Here is a 23,462-nt window from a genome sequence, read left to right on the forward strand (position 1 = left end):
AAAAATAAATGCATCAGAAAAATATTAATTAAAAGCACTTTGGTTATTGCAAAAAAATATTTCTGCCCTTATGATTTAGGTATGTACCAATGATTTTGCAAAATTTGCCTGCGGTCGGTCGCGGTGGCCATTTTGTTTTCGAGATCTTTCTACCGAATGGGTTACATGTGAATTCTGAAAGAGGTCAATTAAATCCTGTTCCATCCTTTTCGTCTGTGGCTGAAATATCTTCAAAATCTCATCATGACTTCCGTCGGATCTCTTGCATTCGATGAGTTTGGTCGGCCGTTTTTCATCGTCAGAGATCAGGACCAAAAGACCCGTTTGACTGGGATCGAAGCTCAGAAGGTATGACACTTTTGTGTATGTAACTCATGCACATAAATTCGGCAGACGTACATTTTTGTTTGGGGGAAATTCATATTTGGGTGTGGGAGGGGGGGTGCAGGTATTTAGTAAATAGCACGATGTGTGTATGCCTATAGTAATGAATTAATGGGTTTAATAATTAGGGCCTAGCATGAAACGCTCTCCAACATTCCATGTTTACATCAATCAATTAATTGATAACAAGTCAATTACAATTTTAAATTGGCGCAGTAAGAAACTAGTCAACTCGCCCTGGAAACGTTTCCCGTATGGCGCCACCACTTTTTCATTCGATGTAAAATAATATAGTATCTAATTTACCTCTATTAGATATCCCTTTTTGTAAAAATGAGTGAAAAAGTGGTGGCGCCATATGGAAAGTAATCCCTTTGTTTGTATTGTTGTATTGTAGGCCTACTTTTATTTATTTTTAAAATGTTTATTTTTAAAATGTTTGTCAACTTGTCAATTTAAAGCCATTTAATTTTAAAACCCATAAATTACTGTACTTGATTGGGGTGATAGGATTATGACGACGTTTTTTACTATGTAACTTTAGTTTATTTTCTATTTACTTGTTTGTAAATTTAGTATTTATGTAGACCCAGTAATTTGGCATTCCCTTTTTCGAAATTTTGACATTATCTGTCATACTAGCGCCCCAGCGAAACCCAGCTGACATAGTTAGAGAAACCAACATTTTCTCTAAATGTCACACAAAATTTACGAAAATAACCAGCGAATTACATTCAAAACTGCCTACGATGTTGAAGATCAGTTTAAGATGCAACACCAAGATTGAAATTGTACTTCGTCTTATTTTGGTGCTAAAAAATGATGATTTCTGAGCAATCCGCTGGACCATCCATCTCTTCAAGCCTAACTAGAACCAGTTTTTTTTGCTGTGCACGGATGTGCAGTGCATTGTGGGTCCGGATCATTTGTATATATTTTTTTCCAGGACGAACATGAGTGATTATCTGCACACGTCCGTTCGTCATAGAAAGAAGAAAAATACGCGATCCGTGCTTTGTGTACAAAACACATGTCCATGCGTCTGGGAATCACGAAGCTCGCACGGGGTACCAGTATGTGTACACTCTTCATGGTTCCCAGACGCGTGGACATGTTTTGTACACAAAGCACGGATTGCATATTTTTTTTCTTTCTATGTCGAACGGATGTGTGCATATAATGGGTTAATCACCCACGTTCGTCCTGGAAAAAATATATATCAATCATCAATGACCCGGACCCACAATGCACTGCACATGTGCACTGGTAACTATGCACTGGTTTTTGCTGGGGCGCTAGTATGATAGATAATGTCAAAATTTCGAACAAAAAGGATACAGCGCCCCTGTTACTGGGTCTAGTATTTATGTTAAAAACTTAATAATTTGCACTTCATTTGTTTAATATTTGCTTGAATTTAAAAACACCTTGTTCAATTGATTCACTTGTTTTACATCAAAGTATATATTTTTTATTTATTTTTTTATTACTTGCTTTTGTCTTGCTTTAAACATAATTTATGTCATTACATTTTCATTTTTTTTTTGTAACGTTTGTAAAAATTCAATTAAACTGTCTTACTTATTAATTTTGAAAGCTGTTTTTGACAACATTATTTACTTTTAAACTTTCTTGTGGTGATAGGATGGTCATTAATTTTACTTGTTTATTATTTACTTGTTTTTGTGAAATCTCTTGGCTTGATAATCCAGCTATGATTCACAATTTTCAATTGAAAATATAACACTTATTTCTATAATTGTTTCTTTTCAGTCTCACATAATGGCTGCCAAGAGTGTAGCATCAACATTGAAGACATCTTTAGGACCAAATGGTAAAATAAATTGAAATCCTACACTTGTAATTTGTTTACCCAAACACCAATTGTGTAAGCACTGTAAACTTTGTACTTTCTCCAGTTCTGTGGAAAATATTTACAGGCATATTACTATATTCAAACCCACAACCTTTGCAGTTTTGGGGCAGATTTCTTACCAACTAGACCACCAGATTGCCCCAAAGCTAGAGGCAGATGGAAAGCTTTTGTTTAAAAAAAGTTGTGATTGGTTTTTGTATAAGCATGGAATTCAGGATTCCTTTCCTATCAGTTAAATGATATTAAAGGCCAGACACCATGCAAGAATAAATTCACCTCGAACCATTGTCAGGCTTGTCCCCATGGCCTAGCGCACTGATGTAGGTGAAACATCAAACTGTCATTCAGACATCACTTTAAAAGATGATTTCTAAATGTTACAGAATTTTTGGCAGTGTTGAAGACCGAAAAGTACTGAAAAGTCGCACAAGTTGTGTACTTTCAGATGCTTTTTCGAGACCTTTAAATCTAATTCTGAGGTCTTGAAATCAAATTCAAATTTTTTATTGAGAAATTACTTCTCTGTCAAATACTATGTTACTTCAGAGGGAGCCGTTTCTCACAATGTTTTATACTATCTACATTGGTCGTAAACAAGTTGGTTTTTATGCTAACAATTATTTTGAATGATTACCGATAATGTCCAGTGCCTTTAAGTTCTATATTTTTGATTTGATATCAAGGTCTTGATAAGATGCTGGTAAGCCCAGATGGTGAGGTCACAGTAACAAACGACGGAGCCACCATTCTCAGCAAGATGGATGTTGAGCATCAGATTGCTAAACTTCTTGTCCAACTCTCCAAGTCACAAGATGATGAAATTGGAGATGGTACTACTGGAGTGGTCGGTAAGTACAGTTTAGTGATGAGATTTCTCCCCAATTTCTCCCTGTAGATTTTTAGTTTTAATACACTGTAATCAGGAACATTCCCTATGCACAAGCTAGTGAATCGGGCCGATATGCACGAATTGCATGACGATACGCGCAAATTTCAGCCTATTATGCAATTTTCTTTTTTCTTTTTGTTCTCTCGAAAATCATTTAGAGATAATCATTTAAGATGCTCCAGATTGCACAGCAGGTCTTTTAAAACAAAGATAAACACCAAGTAGAAAACATTCCGAAGGCCTTGTTTCAATTCAGTTTTCTTCGGCCAATCATCCAAAAAAATGTGGGTCCAGAATGAAAAATCCTTAGGAAAAAGAACCATGGTCATCCCTGACAGTTAATTGTTTGGCAACTCATATTTTCTTAGGCCTGTATGCTTCGTTTTTGAAAGGGTAAGGGTACTTCTTGGTAAAAGGAAGTTGTGCATTTCTACTGGAAATTTCACCGTTTTTACCTCTGTGAAGTATCTGGCCTGGTTGGAACACTGATCATCCCTTACAGTTGAGTCTTTGGCAAGCGATATTTTCAAGAAATTTTCTCAGGTCTTTTCAGCTCCATACTGTTTGACGAAGAACCAGGTACATTTTAACTGATCTTTGATTGTCAATGTTTATTTGCAGTACTCGCTGGAGCCCTTCTAGAACATGCAGAGGGTCTTCTAGATCGTGGCATTCATCCAATCCGCATTGCTGATGGCTATGAGATGGCTGCCCGTAAAGCTGTCGAGAGACTTGAGGAAATTAAGGAAGCATTTGTGGTCAGCAAAGATCACTTGGAGCCGCTCATCGAGACAGCTATGACCACACTTGGATCCAAGATGTAGGTTTTAATGAGGACTCTTTTTTTTATTCATTTGAAACACAAACCTGAAGACTTATGACATACTTGGTTTTAAGGCAGAGGACACTATTGGTAATTGTCAAAGACTAGCCTTCACAGTTGGTGTATCTCAACATATGCATAAAATAACAAACCTGTGAAAATTTGAGCTAAATCAGTCATCGAACTTGCGAGATATTAATGAAAGAAAAAAACACCCTTGTCACACGGAGTTGTGTGCATTTAGATGGTTGATTTCGAGACCTCAAATTCTAAACTTGAGGTCTCGAAATCAAACTCTCGGAAAATTGCTTCTCGAAAACTACTCCACTTTAGAGGGAGCCGTTTCTCACAATGTTTTATACTACCAACCTCTCTCTATTACTCGATACCAAGTAAGGTTTTATCCTAATCATTATTTTGAGTAATTACCAATAGTCTCCACTGCCTTTAAGTAACTTCAAATGTTTTAAGATTTTGAGGTTGGATTTTTGTATTAGCATGGAATTCAGGATTCCTTTTTTATCAGTTGAATGATATTAAAGGCCAGACACCATGCAAGATTAAATTCACCTCGAACCATTGTCAGGCTTGTCCCCATGGCCTAGCGCACTGATGTAGGTGAAACATTTAGCAGTCGTACAGCCAGAAGTTTTTATTTTGTGTCTTCAACCACTAATATTTTGAGATTTTTAGAGAGAATATTTCTATGTACTGTTATTATTATTATTATTATTATTATTGTCAATACTTTTTGTATAGATTGATATTTTATCAGCTATTTTTATATTTTATATTCCTAGTGTGAACAAGTGTCATCGTCAGATGGCTAAAATTGCCGTGGATGCAATCATGACCGTTGCAGATTTCGATCGTAAAGATGTAGACTTTGAACTGATCAAGGTCGAGGGAAAGGTCGGAGGTCAACTTGAGGACACCATGCTGGTCAAAGGGGTCATTATCGACAAAGATTTCAGCCATCCACAGATGCCCAAGGTAATATATATTGAATTTGGATTTTTGTATATAAGCATGGAATTCAGGATTCCTTTTCTATCAATTAAATGATAGTAAAGGCCAGACACCATGCAAGAATGAACTCACCTCGAACCATTGTCAGGCTTGTCCCCATGGCCTAGCGCACTGATGTAGGTGAAACATTTAGCAGTCGTACAGCCATCAGTTGAAAAGTCATTTTCTAAATTAGGCAATATTTTTAACATTGCCTTTGAAAGATCAATCGTCTAGGTTACTGTTTTTTTTTTTAATTCAAAACTTGTTAAAAATATTTCTTTCCTTTTTCCTTGTATATGGCAATGGAAATAATTTTAAGTTTGTCAATTTTTTTTCTTCAGGAAATCAAAGATGCTAAGATGGCGATCCTGACGTGTCCGTTTGAGCCTCCTAAACCCAAGACGACTCACAAGTTGGATATCAAGTCAGTCGAGGACTATAAGAAGCTGAAGGAGTATGAGAATAAGAAATTTACTGACATGGTGGAGCAGGTACGTACTCAATGTGAATATTGAGTGTATTAAGAGTGACAGGCTGTGTCAGAAATGGTGGCTACGACTACGGCTAGATTTGTATGTCATCATGTATTGAAGTAGAGGACGTCCTTAACAACACCCTTAGCAACAGTCGTAGCCGTAGCTGTTGCCGCCAATTTGGATACGTCCACCCTGACAGCAAAATGGCTTGATAGGTTAGTTGGTTGAGCATCGGCACATTACTCGCAGATTCAAGTCTCGCTCAAGTCTTTTGTTCAACCAAAAATTATTTAAAATTTACCCAGACAGTTTTACCTTATGGTTTATTGAAAGTTTCACATCCCTCTAAGATGATCCCCTGGGTGCTGCTTCCCAGGTTGTATCATAAACTTGGGTGTGGTCCCTCAATTAACGGCAGCCACAGGTTGCTTGGGTTCTGACTGGCACCCTGAACAAAGATATTTGACAAAATAAGGAGACCGCCAACATAGGGCTAGTTAGCTCATTGGTAGAGCGCCGGTACGTTAATCCAGACATCGCAGGTTCCAGTCCCGCTCTAATCAATTATTCTTTGTTCAAACCCTTGTGGTTTATTACTTGATAAGAGTGTCAAAGCATGGAATTCAGGATTCCTTTCCTATCAGTTAAATGATATTAAAGGCCAGACACCATGCAAGAATAAATTCACCTCGAACCATTGTCAGGCTTGTCCCCATGGCCTAGCGCACTGATGTAGGTGAAACATGTGTTGGTTTTTGCCAGGAGTGGACAAACCCTCCGAACACTGCGTAGGTTTTTCTATCTACGTCTATCTAAAGTGTTATTAACATTTTGATCATTATTGCAATGTTACTTTTTAGGGGGGGGTTTCGTGGTAAACCCATGTGAAAAACTCTTTTGAGCTGTGTTGGTTCTGAAAAGAACTGGTGGTTCCACACCAGAACCAATACTACTGAAAAGGGGTTTACACATAGAGTTACCGCAAGCCTCACCTAGTTATACTAACACTGTGCAAAGTTTCAAATCCTACTTATTATACTCATTGATAATATTTAGTGTTGGTTTAAAGTAGATATGATTTCAATTATTTGATTTTTTCTTTGTATTTCTAATCAAGGTGAAAGCGACAGGAGCTAATCTCGCCATTTGTCAATGGGGATTTGATGACGAGGCAAACCACTTACTTCTACAGAACAAACTCCCAGCTATCAGATGGGTTGGAGGACCAGAAATCGAGGTAAATTTAAATCATTTCAACAAGTTGAGTAAGAAAAGTTTTTCCTATTGTGCAGGATTTTATTCACTAATGCTGTAAGCATTATTATTGAGTAGGATTTGAAACTTTGCTTGGTGGGAAAAAAAAAAATATAGAAGAGTTTGCGGTAACACCATGTAATGAATCTCTAAATGAGTTGGGGTGGTTCTGAAAAGAACCGTTGGATTAATTTGACGTTTTACAGTATGCTCTGATCGTCTTCTGGAGAATGCTGCTGAAGTACTGGGCGGCGGATTAGCTTGGTGATGCATGAAGGCGGGAAATACCGGCGAGAAGTTTGAACTCGATGATGCGTGGTGAAACCTGCTGTGGAGCCTCGGGTAGTGTGTGTGTGGGGGGGGGGGTGTGCTCACTGAACCGTCTCAATTATTATTGAGATTATTTTGGCATGTACAACGGATTTACACGACTCCTAAAACATTGCCCTGTGATTTTCACTTTTTTTTCACTAAAAAACATGACGACTAATAAAGCTGAAATTTCTACAAGTAAATTATATTCAAACATCTTCATTCACAGTGAGTAGGGATTCATGTCATGTTTAAAACCTTGATCAACAAAAGGTATGAAAAACCTTATAAGCTTTTGAATAAAACGAGATGTTTTGTCGTGTTGTGTTGAATTTATTTTACAAGCATGGAATTCAGGATTCCTTTTCTATCAGTTAAATGATATTAAAGGCCAGACACCATGCAAGAATAAATTCACCTCGAACCATTGTCAGGCTTGTCCTCATGGCCTAGCGCACTGATGTAGGTGAAACATTTAGCAGTCATCAGCATGTCATTCAGGCTTGAAGTCTTTCAATATTTGAAATATAATTTTTTGAACAAAAACCATGTTAATTCAGAGGGAGCTGTTTCTCACAATGTTTTATGCTAGCTCTCCATTGCTTGGAACCAAGTCAGTTTTTATGCTGACAATTATTTTGAGTAATTACCAATAATGCCTGTAAGGGCAGGGGATTAAATGCCAACATATATGTTTGAATCCTGAAGGTTCTAAAGTTTCAAACCCTACTAAACATCTATATCGTCAATTGTCTGCATTTTATATTCACAATGGGTTGTAAATGACACAAATGTTTGTTATAGACCTTATGCATTGACGTCATCCAGCGGCCATCTTAGTGGAAAAACGGTGACGAAACAATCGAAACGCACAGAATTGTACGTGTGGCGTACAGGACTGGCCAATGAACAACCTCCTTTTGACCTCTAGGTGAGGGCGCCCTACTGAAATGACGTCATGTGCATAAGGTGTATTGGTCTTCCCATGAATGAAAACTTAGCTTTTCATCGTGACTTATTTGCATCTTGTTATTTTCTAGTTAATAGCCATTGCAACCGGTGGCCGCATCGTCCCACGTTTCCAAGAGCTCACTGCAGAGAAACTGGGTAAAGCAGGCATCGTGAGGGAGTTGTCATTCGGCACAACCAAAGATCATATGTTGGTCATCGAGGATTGTCATAATTCTAGAGCTGTGACCATCTTCATCCGCGGTGGAAACAAAATGGTAAGATGGATTATGATTAAGCCTGGGTGACTAGTGTAGAGGTCAGGACTATTGACTGCTTAGTCGAGTCTCGACTACTGTTTTTCAACAACCCGGTTAATCGTGGTGCCACGATTACTAAAAAAAAAATAAGTATTGTTTGAAGCTTTGCGTGGTGTGGAGAAATAATAAGAAACTATAAATAAATAGTAAACTGGAGGGTACAACCATGTGTAAATCTCTTAGGGTGAGTGTTGGCTCTGAAAAGAGCCGGTTGGGTCTTGACGTTTCGAACAGTTTCTGCTCGACTTCAGGAGACTTCTTCTTAGTTTCTTCTTACTAAAAAAATAGTTGCTACTACCTGTTTGGTGAACCAATTGTGTCTCTCACGACTATTCACAAAAATATAATTTACTAACGAAACTGAGGGCTACGCTTTTTCCTGTCTCTGCCATTAATGGCCAGTCCGTTTATTTTGTTTTTGTTTTTTAACGGCTCTTGGTATTTTCGGTATTGAACAATAACTGTGACTATTCAGTAATACCAATTACCGCCCAAGCTTACTCTAGATGATAAATCACCAAAATATTCTTGCATAGTTTCCGTTTAATGACACTATTTGGGATTGATGAACAATATTCTATTTTGCTTAACTTGTAAGCATGGAATTCAGGATTCCTTTTCTATCAGTTGAATGATACTAAAGGCCAGACACCATGCAAGAATAAATTCACCTCGAACCATTGTCAGGCCTGTCCTCATGGCCTAGCGCACTGATGTAGGTGAAACATCAACTTTTTGACTTGACTGATCCGAACCAAAATTAAATGTTTTATATATTAATTATTTCTATAATTGCTTGTCATTTTTCACTTGTCATTTTTTTTGCTGATTTTAAACTTATTTTTATACCTTATTTTATATTCTGTTTATCTATGGGGATTTTGTTTTTAATTGTTTCTCTATAAGCTATGGATTTGTTCCTATTTCATATTCAACTATTAGTATTAGTATTATTATTTTACTATTATTTAATATCCAATTTTGAACTAATACTTTAATAACTCGTTCACTTTTCAGATCATTGAAGAAGCTAAGCGTAGTTTACATGACGCCCTGTGTGTTATCCGCAATCTAGTCCGTAATAATCACATTGTATATGGAGGTGGTGCTGCGGAGATTGCATGTGCTCTCGCTGTCAGTAGAGAAGCAGATAAGGTGAGTGCGCCAAAATTGAAATTGTCTCAAGACAAACTTGAGCCTTTATGGTTGATGGTATGGGGCTTATGGTTTTTTTTTCTTCATTTTGTTATGTACTGTTCAAGATTGAAATAAATGTTTGTTGAAATATTGAAATTAATTAAATTGAATTGAATTGAACTGAATATTAATCAACTTGATACCATTTAAATTAGTCATTTGTGTAAGATGTGGTGCATCTTGGGGAAAAAATGAGTGCCTTTTGAGCTTCTTTCTGATGAATCACCAACATTATTTTTTTGTTTCCCCCTAAACTTGTAAGCATGGAATTCAGGATTCCTTTTCTATCAGTTAAATGAAAGTAAAGGCCAGACACCATGCAAGAATAAATTCACCTCGAACCATTGTCAGGCTTGTCCCCATGGCCTAGCGCACTGATGTAGGTGAAACATTAATTTTATTACTTGACTGATCCAGATCACATAAGCTTGCTTCTTTTTAATGCTTTTGGGGTTGGAACAAAGAGTTGACTAGAGTGGGATTCGAACCAATCGTTAACACTCGTAACTTTGTAAGATACAAATCCAGATTCTGTCTTAAGATTGTTCCTTTGACGATTGTACCATAAATTGACTTGGTGTTATTTAATCCATACAGATTTCCACAATAGAGCAGTACGCCATGCGTAGTTTCAGCGATGCTCTAGAATCTATCCCCATGGCGCTAGCTGAGAACAGCGGTCTACATCCAATAAGGACGCTAGCCGACATCAAATCCAGACAAGTGAAAGAGGGCAACCCAAGACTTGGAATTGACTGTATGGGAAAGGGTACTAACGGTATGTATTGAATTTCATCACGTTTTGTAACATGTTTTTGATTTTCTAAGAGTAGTTTTGCGGACAACATGCTTCCGAGAAACAGTGTTTTAGTTTACTCTGTTTACTTTTGTTGTCCCTGACCGACACAGTATTGTTTTGTCCTGGGCCCAATTTCATAGAGCTGCTTAAGCAAAAAATTTTGCTTAAGCAAAAAATTCATTGCTTAGTAAAATCAGATTACCGGCCAAGACTCCACTCAATTGTTATGCTAAGTCACAAACAGCTAAATACTAGTCATAAGCAATGTATATGGCATGAAACTTTGGCCAGTAACATGTGTAAAATAAGCGAGCTATTTTTGTGCTTAAGCAAATTTTTTGCTTAAGCAGCTCTATGAAATTGGCCCCTGTTTGGTATTGGTGTCCTTCCAAGATGAATTTCTTGTACTTGCTTGACCCCCCCCCCCCCCCACCCCTACTGCTGTGATTGCCTATATATCTGAACACCTTTACTGCTAAATATTGATCACAATTGTGGGTCTTCATATATTTTTACTTGTTCATGATTTTTCGTGGTTAAACGTTATTTAGTTTTTCTTATTTTGTATTGTAAGGCGCCTGGGAACATCTTTGGAATGGATTCAGCGTTTTTTAAATGTGTTTTATTATTATTATTATTATTTTCACAGACATGAAGGATCAGCATGTGATCGAGACGCTGATTGGAAAGACACAACAGATCAACCTAGCTACACAACTTGTACGGATGATTCTTAAGATTGATGATATTAGGTCACAGTTTGGTCAAGCTCAGTGAGGAGTTAATGTTATAGACTGACACCCAGTTCAGGCACTCCAGAGTCGGGCCGAACCAAATAGATTAGGAGCGACTCTCTAGGTCTACCCAAATAAATGTTGGTTTCAGACTCGGCTCATGACAAGTTCAACGTTTGAAACCAAGGTGCTCCAGAGTTGTTTCAACTTCTAGTGCGTCCAGTTGCTCCTTACTCTTTCATACGTCAAACTTTTCATGTATTTAATTCAGAATTTGGTTCGGCGCAACTCTGGCGCCTCTGTCTGAAAAGGGTGTTAGAATACTAGAAATAAGCACATTATTATGTGGGAATGTACGCCAGTATTAAGTCTATTCACCGGTTGTAATGATTCATCGCAAACTTGGGGTCTAATCTGAAAATATAAATTTTCCATTGAGCCTTCGTTTTTCTTTTCAAAAGCAGCAATGCATTGATAATAGGCTGGTTAAATTTTCTTTGATTGTCTTCATGAAGTTGAAGATCTTTTTTTGTGGTCATGGGTTCATCTTAGTGGTGTTTTCTTGCCTTCACTTACCACATGACCCGTACTCGCCATTGTTTCTTCTTTATAATGACAGACACATTACACCTTGTCTCAAGTTTAAGTCAAACCTTTTGTACATGTAGTAAGCAATAGTCAGTATAAATACCAGCACCCTCCCTTAACAGTTGCTGGTTAACATTACTCTCCAAGTGGTCTGGCAGGCTAGTTCAGTAGTAAAATGCTTCCCTTTGTTGTGTGAAATATGGAGAAAGTGTTTTAAAACTTTTGCTTCGAGAGAGACTCTGCTATGGTCAAGCCATTAACTATTGTTTTGCAAGTAAAAGAGCACACATAAAAATTTGAAAAAGTGGACAAGTGAAAAGACAAGCTAACCAGTCCAACTGGCTAGTCACTGAAAAATGTTGAGGGCAAAGCCCGAGGCCTGTTTATTATATTCTCTACATATGCTCTACTCTAGGAAGCCTATAAGTTACAGTGACAGGCATATGTGAAGATGACTTGATATTAACCACAGAGTTTTATTTGGAACAACAATGGAGGAAAGAAATACATTTCCTTCCTCCATGGAATATCCAAGATGGGTTATTGTTAAGATAAAGCCATCCGTTTGGGATAAAATCCTAATGTTGAGCGTCTGTATGATTAGCCTGACCATCTGACGTCAGACTTTGAGGCTCGTGAATAACGCCAGAGACCTGCCTCCAAAACCAGCATATAGATTCACCTTTGACCTCGGTCATTTCACATAGAGATACGCAGTCAAATTCTATTGCGGACTTGACAGCAGTGAATGTTTGGGCATCTATGTCACTGCACGGTTATCATATCATTGTATCCAATGGAATCACTGGATCTAGCAGCAGGGACCCGTCTTTATCCTGCGGATAAAGACAGGGGCCCAGTCTACTGTATGTTTTGCTGAAGTACAATGTACAGTGATGATCAAGCTTAAAACCACTAAATTTAATCCACTAGCCTTAAGCAGACAGTTATTTACACCCCCAATTGTTTGCTGTCAATGGGACAGTTAGTGTGACTATCCACCTGGACACTCCATTGTGTAGGTTGCATAGGCATGCACCTACACCTTTGTCCTTTTGTTACTGGTGCTCCACCAACTGAGCTTTCTATCTAGCCCACATCGGTGGTCTCCCTATTTTTGTTCGGGGGTGCCAGACCAATCTTCTTATTCAATTTTGAAAGTAGTATCTAATGTTGCATTCACCACTGTTCACTTTTAAGTTGATTGTCACATTATCACATTATACAGGAAATGGTCGGTGTTTAAACATTACTTATGTGAGCCTTTAAGTACATGTAGTAAAAAACATATAATGTTGGAGAAATTGAGATACCATTTTAAACCAAAGTTGTCATCTGCTTCTCTTTGCCCAGTGTCTATACCAAAACAAAATAAATGTACATTTTTAACGTTCATTGTAGATGATCAAAGTCGCCTTTTCCCTCAACCTGCATGCATTTTTTTTCCCCTTCAATAACTGTGCCATTGAATACTCAAAAACAGTGTAAACATTGTGTTGAGTAAGGCCATCTCCTTTTTTTGCAATAACAAAACTGTCTGCCTCAATGGAACATGGTTCAATCTTTGATTGGTTGACAAGCTGAAAAGGGTCACAGATTGGTTTTGTTTATCATAATCTTTCATGGGGGCAACCCCGGGCAAGATTTTAAAGACAGACGTCCATCCACGTTTAGCGATTCTGGGTGCTTCTCATAAAGTTTTTATGGTCATTAATTTTTTAATGCTCGCCAATCTATGACCCTATCTTTAAACGATAATTCTATTGCGCTTGGAATTGTCTTGGCATTGAGTCTCTTCTCGTGTATTGAACGTACTACCATTGTCTTAAATAGAGTGTGAGTGTTGCTTGTGCATTATTTGATATTTTGTTTTGTACATTGAATTTATTAAAGTGCCTTTGTGGCAGCAGAAAAAAATAAAATAGTTCTGATATTTACGCTTGTTTATTTGAATTAAAAATTGCCCCAAAAATTGTTTTTGTACAGTTACCATGTCAGATTAACAGGGCCCAATTTCATGGCGTTATTTAATAAACGTAGCTGGAATCAACGCCTACGTCTTGTGGCTCCAATTGAACTTGGGGTTGAACGAGGGACACGGCAATCGTGGCCACATGTTCCTCAACGATGTCATCATGGGTTTACTTTGTGAACTAACATGGTCGGCCATTTTATGGAGTCAAAATTCCACAAAAGATGACGTCGGCTCGCTGGAAGATCGCTCGGATGGCGTGCCAATCCTGCTCTATTAGCCTCGTCACGGATATGGCGATTCTCTTTGCCTTGTTTGGACTCGGATAACTGAATCTGTATTATTAAGTATTAAAGGAAAGGTATACATCTGGTAATCTTAAAATTAATGGCAGTTTCCTTTTATTTTGCCAAATAACACGGATGACTCAACAAAATGGCGTGCCGTGTACTTCCTGAGGTATAAGGAAAACCGTACAATTTTGAGACATTTGCATGGATCATTATAATCTACTTTTAAAACATCTTTCCAACCATATGCATTTCATAACAGTACTTTCGGACGCTTTTCAAAGACCAACTCGCCCGATCCAAAGCAATGTGTCCCTTTAAAAAAAACCAGTTACAATTTTCATTAAAAGAGTCTTGCCCCTTTGTTTCTGGCACTGTCTCTGCTGAATGCATCCATGCACCTTGAAAACGCTTAAAAGGTGAAACATAAATTGCTCTCATTGATTGATAGATGCATGCACCATTCTATAATCAATCAATGTTAAGAAATATAGATTGCTACAACTGAATGAAATGGTAACTTTGGTTACAGACCTCTTTGTGGTAAGGCCACATAATAAAAAAATGTGGATCGTCCCAGCCAGACCGTTCAAAACCCCGACCCCATTTTTTTTTTTTTTTTTCATGAAAAATCTCTCTTTATACTTTTACTGCCCAGATTTTTCAGCTGATATTTTTTTCAAAATGTACAGGTTTGAAAAGATGTTTTAAGATAGTTTTTATTCATGTTGGCAAAGCAAGAACAATTCTTCAAACATTTACTTGGGCTACACTATGCTCAGTTGTTTAAAAAAGTTTGCAGAAAATGTCATCTAGGAGTTAAATTTGTTTGACAAAACTAATGAAAACATCAGAAACACACAAACCCTCTGTTTTATAGTGATTGTGATGATTTCTTTATTCTTGATTTCATATTTGGCATGTCAACAAAACTTATAAAAAAAAAAATTAAAAACTCCCTCCCTCCCCCATCCGCAAAAAAAAAAGGACGATCAACAATTTTGTTTTTAATGTGGCCTAATTTCCCCTTCCCACAATGTTCAGACCTCGCAATGTTTAGCCTAAATTATCAGAATTCAGAATCAGTCAAATTTTACAACCATAACAACTGATACAAGATCCAAAGCAAAAAAACAAACGAAAATTAAAAATTCTGTTTCATGTTGTTAATCATTTCTTTATTCTGTGTTATTGAGTTAAAGCACACCCTCACAGCAATCCTTCCCTTAGAAAAACAAAGGATGAAAAAAAAAACTTCTAAGGTTTTTGAAATTCAGAATCTAAATTTTTACAATCATATCTTATAGTGGCCAATGTGTTTAATTTTCAAATTAATAGTGCATTATGTTTTCAAACACTCACAATTTGGTCTCAAACTTAAATATCTCCATTCTTTAATTCGTTCATAAAATTAATTAATCAAATCATGCAACTTTTAACATTGTTCCGACAAATCAAATAATGACAATGGATTTACATTTTTTTTTCAACTTCGAGGTGAATGGGCAGATTCTGTTTATCTACGTACCATTATCACGGGAGACCATTGGCCCATTGTCTAACACACTTTCTGATTTATACATTGTGTAGATGATTAGTAGCAGGTTAAGTACACACCTATGTGCATTAGACTACATGTTCAGAATCAAAATTACAAAATTCTCTGAATAAAATAAACATAAACATACTCCCTTGAAACTCCAAAAGATAAAAGCATCCACTACAGTGAACACTATATTATTTGTTGTGACCATAATTTAACAAAAATTAATACATGATTTGCAATATATATTTTTAATGAAATAAGACATTTTTGATTCGCTTTGAGCAAAAGAACATAATTTAGCTTTATTTGTTTCCTATTTGAAATTATTTCCACCAAAAAAAGTCTTGAAAAGTAAGTTTTATATTACTTGCAATTGTCTCCATTGGTGTATTAATAAAACTTGAAAACCTTCTCTTGAAAAAAAAATATATCAAAGCAAATAATTCAGTTAATCTAACAATGTTTTCTCTTCAATCATAAAGAGTGCCTTGCTTGTGTTGTATATTACCTTTAAAATAGAAAGAAAGCAAAAAAAACAAGAAATAAATTTTAAGTAAATTTGCAGAGGGTAACAGATTTGTTCTGTCGAGGTAAATGTACGTGCCCAATATTCTGCCAGGATACATTTACGCATGCGAGAATTACATAGAGGCCACGGCATCTAGGCCTTGGTGCCCTTCCAACACTTTCCCATAGACTTTTACAATGGAAGAGCCTTTGCAAAATTAACATGGCCTTGCCCAAAGATGAAACTCCAGACCTGACATTACGTGTCCAATATTCCACTAGATTACTTGACTTATACAATTGTTTTGCTCATGGAATTTCATGGAATTTCTCAGTGGGATAAGTCAATTGAAACTAATTAATTAAACTAAACTAGTTTTATGAAACTTGTTTCTATACTTGTGAACATCAACAACTTCAAGCATCTCCCTTCACCCCCGCCTTGCAAGATGCATCAAGAAGCTCGTCTCTGTCTACTCTTAAACTTTATTAACATGCTGTGCTTAATGACACTTTCAACCTTGAGTCATTCTGGAAACATTGGTTCAGCATTAGCTATAGACCTTTATCACAGTGCAGCCATCTTGAATTTCTCACACTGATATCAATGTTACCAAACCGAGGCTGGAAGAATAAAATAGTCTGGTTCCTATTTTCAAAATTATTATTAGCGTTCATTATTGTTATTCGATACAAGGAACATGACCAAGATGGAGGCAGCATGATAAAGGTCTATGTCACGTGTAAAGGGTTTGAATACGTTACTGTACAATTGTCATTGTCGCTTAACCGACATACTACATGTACTTTACTATTCTCCCTCTGTGCACAGCCATAATCATTGGTACACGTTTTTTAAATCCATTTTATGAACAGTTTGCAAACCACTGATGTAGCAGTTATTTTAATGTTATTTATATTTTAATTAACAAACGCTTTGTCAAAGATGAATCAAAAATGCTTGAGTTTGTTGATTACAAGATCTGCAAAGAGTTACTCAATATTTATGTTGTTTATTTGGTGTCTTTGTAACAAAAAGTGTACCGATGATTGTGGTTGTTCACACTTCTACATTCAGCCTGTATGTTAATGTGTTTATCTTGCAGTCATTATACCTTAAAATAGGTACAGTTAATATCTATAATTCCTGTGAAAAATACAATCAAGGCTGCTTACTGATTCCTTAAAATTATGGTTATGGTTTTTGGAATCAAAACACAATTTTGTTTGACAAATTTGATGTTACTCTTCTTGATTCGCAATAATTTCAGAAATCTGTGTCTGTGTATGATTGGCAAGTTGTTCCTCTCTAGCTAGCGTAGTAATCTTTGACCTTTGTGAGCAATGCATCGCATGATTTCTTAGCGTCGCCGAGCAACATGGATGTATTTTCTTTGTAGAAGATTGGATTGTCAACAGCCGCATAGCCAACACCGAGGGTTCGCTTCATCACGATGACGTTTGTGGAATCCCATACTCTAAGGACTGGCATGCCAGCGATGATAGAGTTTGGATCTTCTAAGGCTGCAGAATTCACGGTGTCGTTGGCGCCGATGACAAGTACCAAGTCTGTCTCGGGGAAATCTTCATTGATCTCATCCATCTCAAGAACAACGTCATATGGGACACCAGCTTCAGCCAGAAGGACATTGAGCTGACCAGGCATGCGACCAGCCACGGGGTGAATTCCAAACCTTACATTCTTACCCTTCTTGCTAAGGAGCTCGACCATCTCAGCGATAGGATACTGAGCCTTAGCAACGCACAGACCGTAACCCGGAGTGATGATGATATTCTGGGCACTGGTAATCATGTCGATAGCAGTGTCGTCATTGATCTCTGTGTGGGTACCAGTGATTTCCATTGGTTTACCACCGCCTGTCGAGACAGTACCGTAACCCCCGAAGATGACGTTGGGAAGGGAACGATTCATAGCCTTGCACATGATGTAGGACAAGATGGCACCAGATGAACCAATCATAGCTCCGACAATCGTCATGAGGTTGTTGTTCAACATGAAGCCTTCTGCGCACAAAGCCCATCCACTGTAGCTGTTAAGGACCGTGATGACAACAGGCATGTCAGCTCCTCCAATAGCAGCTGTAAGGGTCACACCCATGATGGAGGACAGAACACTGGTGGCGGTCAAGCAGCCCATATCAGCAGCATAGCCTGGGTTGGTCAGATAGTAGCCCAAAGCTCCAACGTTAGCCAGCATCATACCACCATTCAAGGCATTACGGCCGGGCAACAACAGTGGCTCGGAACTCAACATACCTTGAAGTTTACCGTAAGCGATCAGGGAACCTGTGAAGGTTACTCCACCGATGAATGTACCCAGAAACAAGAACAATTTTGTCATGGCCGCTGTGGCTGGATCAAGTGCAAAGTGCTGCGCCTCGTTCATGTATGTTGCCAGACACGTCAGGACAGCAGCCAACCCAACAAAGCTATGGAAAGCAGCAACCAACTGCGGCAGATCTGTGATGGCCATACGTTTTGCAATGATGGTTCCGATCAGACCTCCGACACCAATACATGTAGCCATTTGTGTGTAAAGCTCTGGTGATGCCTTCAATGCAGCAAGAGTTGCTACCATTCCAGTAGACACTCCTGTGATACCCAAGGCATTCCCAACTCGAGAGGTCTTCTGAGAGGCGAGACCACTCAAGGCTCCAACGCAACACAAAGACGCAGCGAGATAACCAACATTCTGAATGTCATACCCTGACACATGAGCTGCCATATATGTACCAATCGCACCTGCAGCAGGTAAGGCGAACAGGTAGTTATACTCTGGTGGATCATCTGGGCGACGGAACATGTCCAACATCCTCTGGGTCACGAGAAAACCTCCAAAGATATTGATGGAAGACATGAAGGCAGCGAGTGCCGCTAAAGAACTTGCGATGCTGTCTGGGTAGTAGCCACCACTCATGCACACCAGACCACCAACAGCTGTGATGCCAGAGATGGCGTTTGTGACGGACATCAAAGGGGAGTGAAGAGCTGGTGTGACACCCCAGACGGTATGGTACCCAACGATGCCGGCCAAACTGAAGGTAGTTAACATTGTGTTGAACGATGCCCCAGGAGACAGAACACCGAAGCCATGCAGTGAAGTCAACCCTAGGGTATACATCAATGAACTCTTCAGAGTGTCACTGAAAGGATTGGCTACAACCGGAGCTACTTCTTTCTTTGCAGCTGTAACAACTGGCGCAGCAGCGGCTGGGACTTCCTTAGGGGGTGGTGGAGGCCACATCATCTCACCTTCATGGAGAATGATGGAGCCTCGCACAACCTCATCTTCAAGATCGACGTTGAAATGCTTTTGTGATCCCATGGACAACAATAACTTAGAGATATTATTAGCATATAAGGTACTAGACTGTGTGGGTAATCTACTTGGTAAATCAGAATAACCTATATGAGTAACCCCCTTGTACTTATACAACTCCCCGGGTCTGGTTGTTTCGATGTTACCACCTGCTTCGGCTGCGAGGTCGACGACCACTGATCCTTCCTTCATGGACTCGATCATCTCCTTGGTGATGAGGGTTGGCGCTTTCTTGCCTGGGATGAGAGCGGTAGTGATGACGACATCAACCTCTTTGCATTGTTTAGCGAACAGCGCCATCTCTGCTGCGATGAACTCGGGGGACATCTCTTTAGCGTAGCCGCCAGTACCCTCGCCGGATTCTTCAAACTCAAGCTCAAGAAACTCAGCACCTGAGATTATAGGAATGAAATAACTGTTTATAAATACAAAATAAAAACTTCATTGAAACAGATGAAACACAAACGCACTGTTTTCAGGGTTCACAGGGTTTGCCCCAAATTTTTTCAGTGACAATCCAGCGAGGCCAGTTAGTGTGGTTTCTCATGCTAACTCAGCTTTTACACTAGTCCATATTATTTGTTATTAAAAAAGAAATGAGAATTTTGACTGGTCCTTTGGTGTTTGAACTAGTATTGAAAAGCGAACCACTGTTAGGACAAATGCTGGTTCATATATTCTGTATTATGTTTTTGTAAACACATTACGGTTGTATTAAAACTGTAGATCATTTTGTCGGCAGAAAATAAACACTGATCAGACATAGAGCTGGAATTAGGGGAAAAAATCCACACAAGATTGTACAGTAACTCAAAACTTTAACTGGACCAGAGAATTTGTTACAAGACCGTAATCAAAATCAGTGAGGTTTTATTATTCAAAAACAAAAGACCGCTGGACTTGTACAGTTATAAATTGACTGGCGCGACACTGAAATCACTGGCCTCGGACCTGCGGTCCAACTTACCAAGGGACTGCACCTGTTCTTTAACAGCAGCACGTGTATCAAACCCTCGGACGATGGCTCCCATACTCTTAGCTGTTCCCATGGCTGACAGACCAGCTACACCCCCGCCGATAACAAGCACTTTAGCAGGTGGAACCTTCCCAGCTGCGGTAATCTGGCCTGTAAAGAACCTTCCAAAGTTATTGGCAGCTTCTATGACTGCTTTGTAGCCAGCTATATTAGCCATTGAGCTGAGTGCATCAAACACTTGAGCTCTGCTTATACGTGGTACACAGTCCATTGCAAAGACTGTGGACTGACGAGTGGCCAGTTTGTCCAGAAGTTCTTTGTTCTGAGCTGGATACAGGAAACTGTAGAGATTCTTTCGCTCCTTGAGTAGATCCACTTCGTCCAACGCTGGGGCACGTACCTTGAGAACGATGTCAGACTCAAAAGCTTCCTTTCTCCCTTGTATAACAGCCCCAGCCTCTTCATAGTCTTTGTTGAGGAAGTTAGCAGACACTCCTGCTCCATCCTCAACAGAGACTTTGTAGCCATCCTTCGTCAGGAGTTTCACAGCGGCTGGAGACAAGGCTACCCGCTTCTCATTCAAGAAGGATTCCTTAGGTACTCCGATTTGTAGATTGCTGTATGAAACACCTTTAGGTGGGGGTGCATCTTTAGCCTCCGCGCTTCGGAAGAGGGTCGTCTTCAGACCTCTTGACCGAGTGGTGACTAGCTTGTGGATGCGAGATGTTGTAGCAACATCTACATGGTTGACAGTCCGTAGTAGGCGAAACATGGTTCTTGCTCCGACTTTATTCCTGGGAAAGTGAAAAACATGTCACAAGTAAGATTTTAACCCTGAAAAATCTACCCTGCAAAATAAAGGTACAATTCTTTTTTTACTTAAATTCAAGGAAATTGCAAAAAGTAATAAACAGACTCCACACAAAAAGGCATTTTACAAGTTGTGTAACACTAACAATGATGTTTGTGCTAACTTAACATCTTTTTATTTTGGCACTATCTAAAAGTTATTTTGGCAAAATGTTTAATGAAATCAGGGCCCGGACGATGTTTTATGGAGCGATTATCAGCTCAGATAGAGATTTTTAATAAAATTACACAAACGATAAATGAGCTTGCACAAAACCAAACTAAATCGTTAATTCAAGTGTGCGCGCCCAAATAACAAATTGCGCATTGATAAGTGACAAGAACTTGGTTTTAAAGCCTATCTAGTCCCAGATGGTTTAGCTATATTCAAAAGTTCCTTGTTGAACCCCAAATTATTCATGAGTTTTTAATTTGCATACAATTACGATACAGATTTGTGTTTCACCAATTCCGTGAAAAATACATGAAAACAACAAACTTTTTCAAACAAGCTATTTATTTTAAATCGAGTGACTTATTCTATCAATGATCAAGAAATATACAACAAGTGTAAGCAATCTTTGAAACCATCTTTCAGAGGGGAGTTTGGTCACCTTCCCAAGTTAAAGTTTCCATATGGGTAAAGCACAGAGTAGAACAATCCTCAATCACCATTGGAGGTGTCGAAATCGAATGAACTTTTTACGCCAGTTACTCTAAAAAATGTCAAGGGTTTTTATTTTCGAAGACGGTAAAACTTAGCAAACATGGTAAAAAGCTCGTTACCCAGTTGAAGTTTAAGTTGGCAGCCTACACCAGCGTACACACCTTACACCTTATGGAACAGAAATGTGGCTTTTGGGGACGTTAATTGTGAAAACCCGCCGGTGTTTCTAGAGCCCCACGTCTGCACTCGGTCGCTCCATCAACGTCCACGCGCGTTAAAAACCGGTCGCGACGGGTTGCTTATAAAAATCACTTTTTGAAACGTGTAGTACATGAAGTATGGTGCCCTAACGTAATTTTCGAAGTTAAGCCGTGCATTTTGGCATTCAATATTCCTGAGTCCTAAAAAACAAAATGCGAATGTAAAGAAACTTAATCATGTAATGAACTATCTCCCTGATATATTATTATTTATCACTATTTTGAACTTAATATTGGTACACTCGTTTTTTAATTGAGTAAACTCGTATGCCCTAAAAGTTCTAAAGCTAAAAAAGCACAATAATTTGTTCCAGGAGTACCCCCCCCCCTACACTAAATAAAACACCTCCACCTGTCCTTCACCCTTGCATCCATGAAGGTGGTAGCCCTAGGCTAAGTGTCCTTAACCTGCCCTCCACCTTTTCTACTGCACTACAGCAGTGGAACCTGCTGCATGCTATTTCATTGCTCCATATGCAGGCGCGGATCCAAGGGGGGGGGGGGGGGGGGGGGCAAGGGGCACATGCCCCCGGGTAAAAAAAAAAAGAGAAGAAAGAGAAGAAAAAAATGCGAGAGGAAAAATGCCTCTTCATTTAAATTTTCTGCATCCGAAACCCTATCACAAGGCCCCAACAATATCTTGCGGACAAACTTTTACTGCATTATTTGTATTACTTATAAGTCATTTCAGTGAAGGGTCCAAGAAATGTCTCTGAAAAGGCCTTAGAGAGCATCTACGACATAAAATTTTCCCGGGGCCCTAAAGCGGGCCCGGACCCCACGCCGTAATTGCGTCATGCGCGCGCTCGCAGTTTCATATTGTTTAATGCCTCTTTACCCTATAATTTTTTTTCTGCGGGCTAGAACCCTGCTTGCAACATACGATTATCGGTCGGATCTGGGCAAGCCGCCCACTTAAATTCATGGAATTTGCCGCCCAGCAGTCAGCAGATGTAGGTTTACCGCCCAGTCAGCAGTAGGCCTATTTAATAATCTTATAACAAAAACGCTTGCCGACGATGTACAGCCTCTTCATTTCACTGAAAGACTCAAGAGATGTGTGTGATTACAAAGTGTTTCTTGACCTCTGTATTTAGGCACACGGAGGCTTGATTTTTCGACACAAAAACTCCAAAAGCTCAGAGCTCCCGGGGGCTACGCCCCCTGGACCCCCACCGGGGCTTCGCCCCTGGAGGGCCCGTATGGCCGGCCCCTGGACCCCACCCCTTAAATTTATTTGAGCAAAAAAAAAAACAAGTATAAGACTACAAAGTTGTGCCCCCGGTTAAACAAATCCTGGATCCGCGCCTGCTATGGTTAGGGTTTGCAAATTAATTGCAGGTGTGCACCATTTTGTCCAAGGCCTTGGGGAACTGTTTGCCAATTAATTAAGCCTTGATGCCTAGCCTTGCCATCGCAAGCTTGTGGTGTTGAGAGTTTCATC

General features: G+C 39.0%; 2 protein-coding genes across 3 annotated transcripts; one reads left to right on the forward strand and one right to left on the reverse strand.

Moving 5' to 3' along the window:
- The first annotated feature begins 141 nt into the window (after nucleotides 1-141).
- Nucleotides 142-13,533, forward strand: LOC139937446 (T-complex protein 1 subunit epsilon-like). Its single transcript, XM_071932589.1, has 11 exons — nucleotides 142-348; nucleotides 2,158-2,218; nucleotides 2,944-3,108; nucleotides 3,771-3,969; nucleotides 4,773-4,965; nucleotides 5,325-5,474; nucleotides 6,577-6,696; nucleotides 8,066-8,251; nucleotides 9,311-9,448; nucleotides 10,088-10,268; nucleotides 10,939-13,533. The coding sequence occupies exons 1-11, from the start codon at nucleotides 244-246 to the stop codon at nucleotides 11,064-11,066; spliced, it is 1,626 nt and encodes a 541-aa protein (XP_071788690.1). The 5' UTR covers nucleotides 142-243; the 3' UTR covers nucleotides 11,067-13,533.
- Nucleotides 13,534-15,024: 1,491 nt separating this feature from the next.
- LOC139937366 (NAD(P) transhydrogenase, mitochondrial-like) lies at nucleotides 15,025-22,040 on the reverse strand. 2 transcript variants are annotated; one of them, XM_071932479.1, is made up of 3 exons: nucleotides 21,920-22,040; nucleotides 20,234-21,036; nucleotides 15,025-19,658 (listed from the first exon to the last, which is right to left on the reverse strand). In XM_071932479.1, the coding sequence occupies exons 2-3, from the start codon at nucleotides 21,012-21,014 to the stop codon at nucleotides 17,236-17,238; spliced, it is 3,204 nt and encodes a 1,067-aa protein (XP_071788580.1). In that variant the 5' UTR covers nucleotides 21,015-21,036; nucleotides 21,920-22,040; the 3' UTR covers nucleotides 15,025-17,235. The 2 variants fall into 2 exon arrangements, with proteins under 2 accessions (XP_071788580.1, XP_071788579.1); XM_071932478.1 differs by having other exon boundaries at nucleotides 21,878-22,039.
- Between the last annotated feature and the right edge of the window lie 1,422 nt (nucleotides 22,041-23,462).

This window comes from Asterias amurensis, chromosome 5, assembly GCF_032118995.1.
Source record: "Asterias amurensis chromosome 5, ASM3211899v1".
NCBI lineage: Eukaryota > Metazoa > Echinodermata > Asteroidea > Forcipulatida > Asteriidae > Asterias > Asterias amurensis.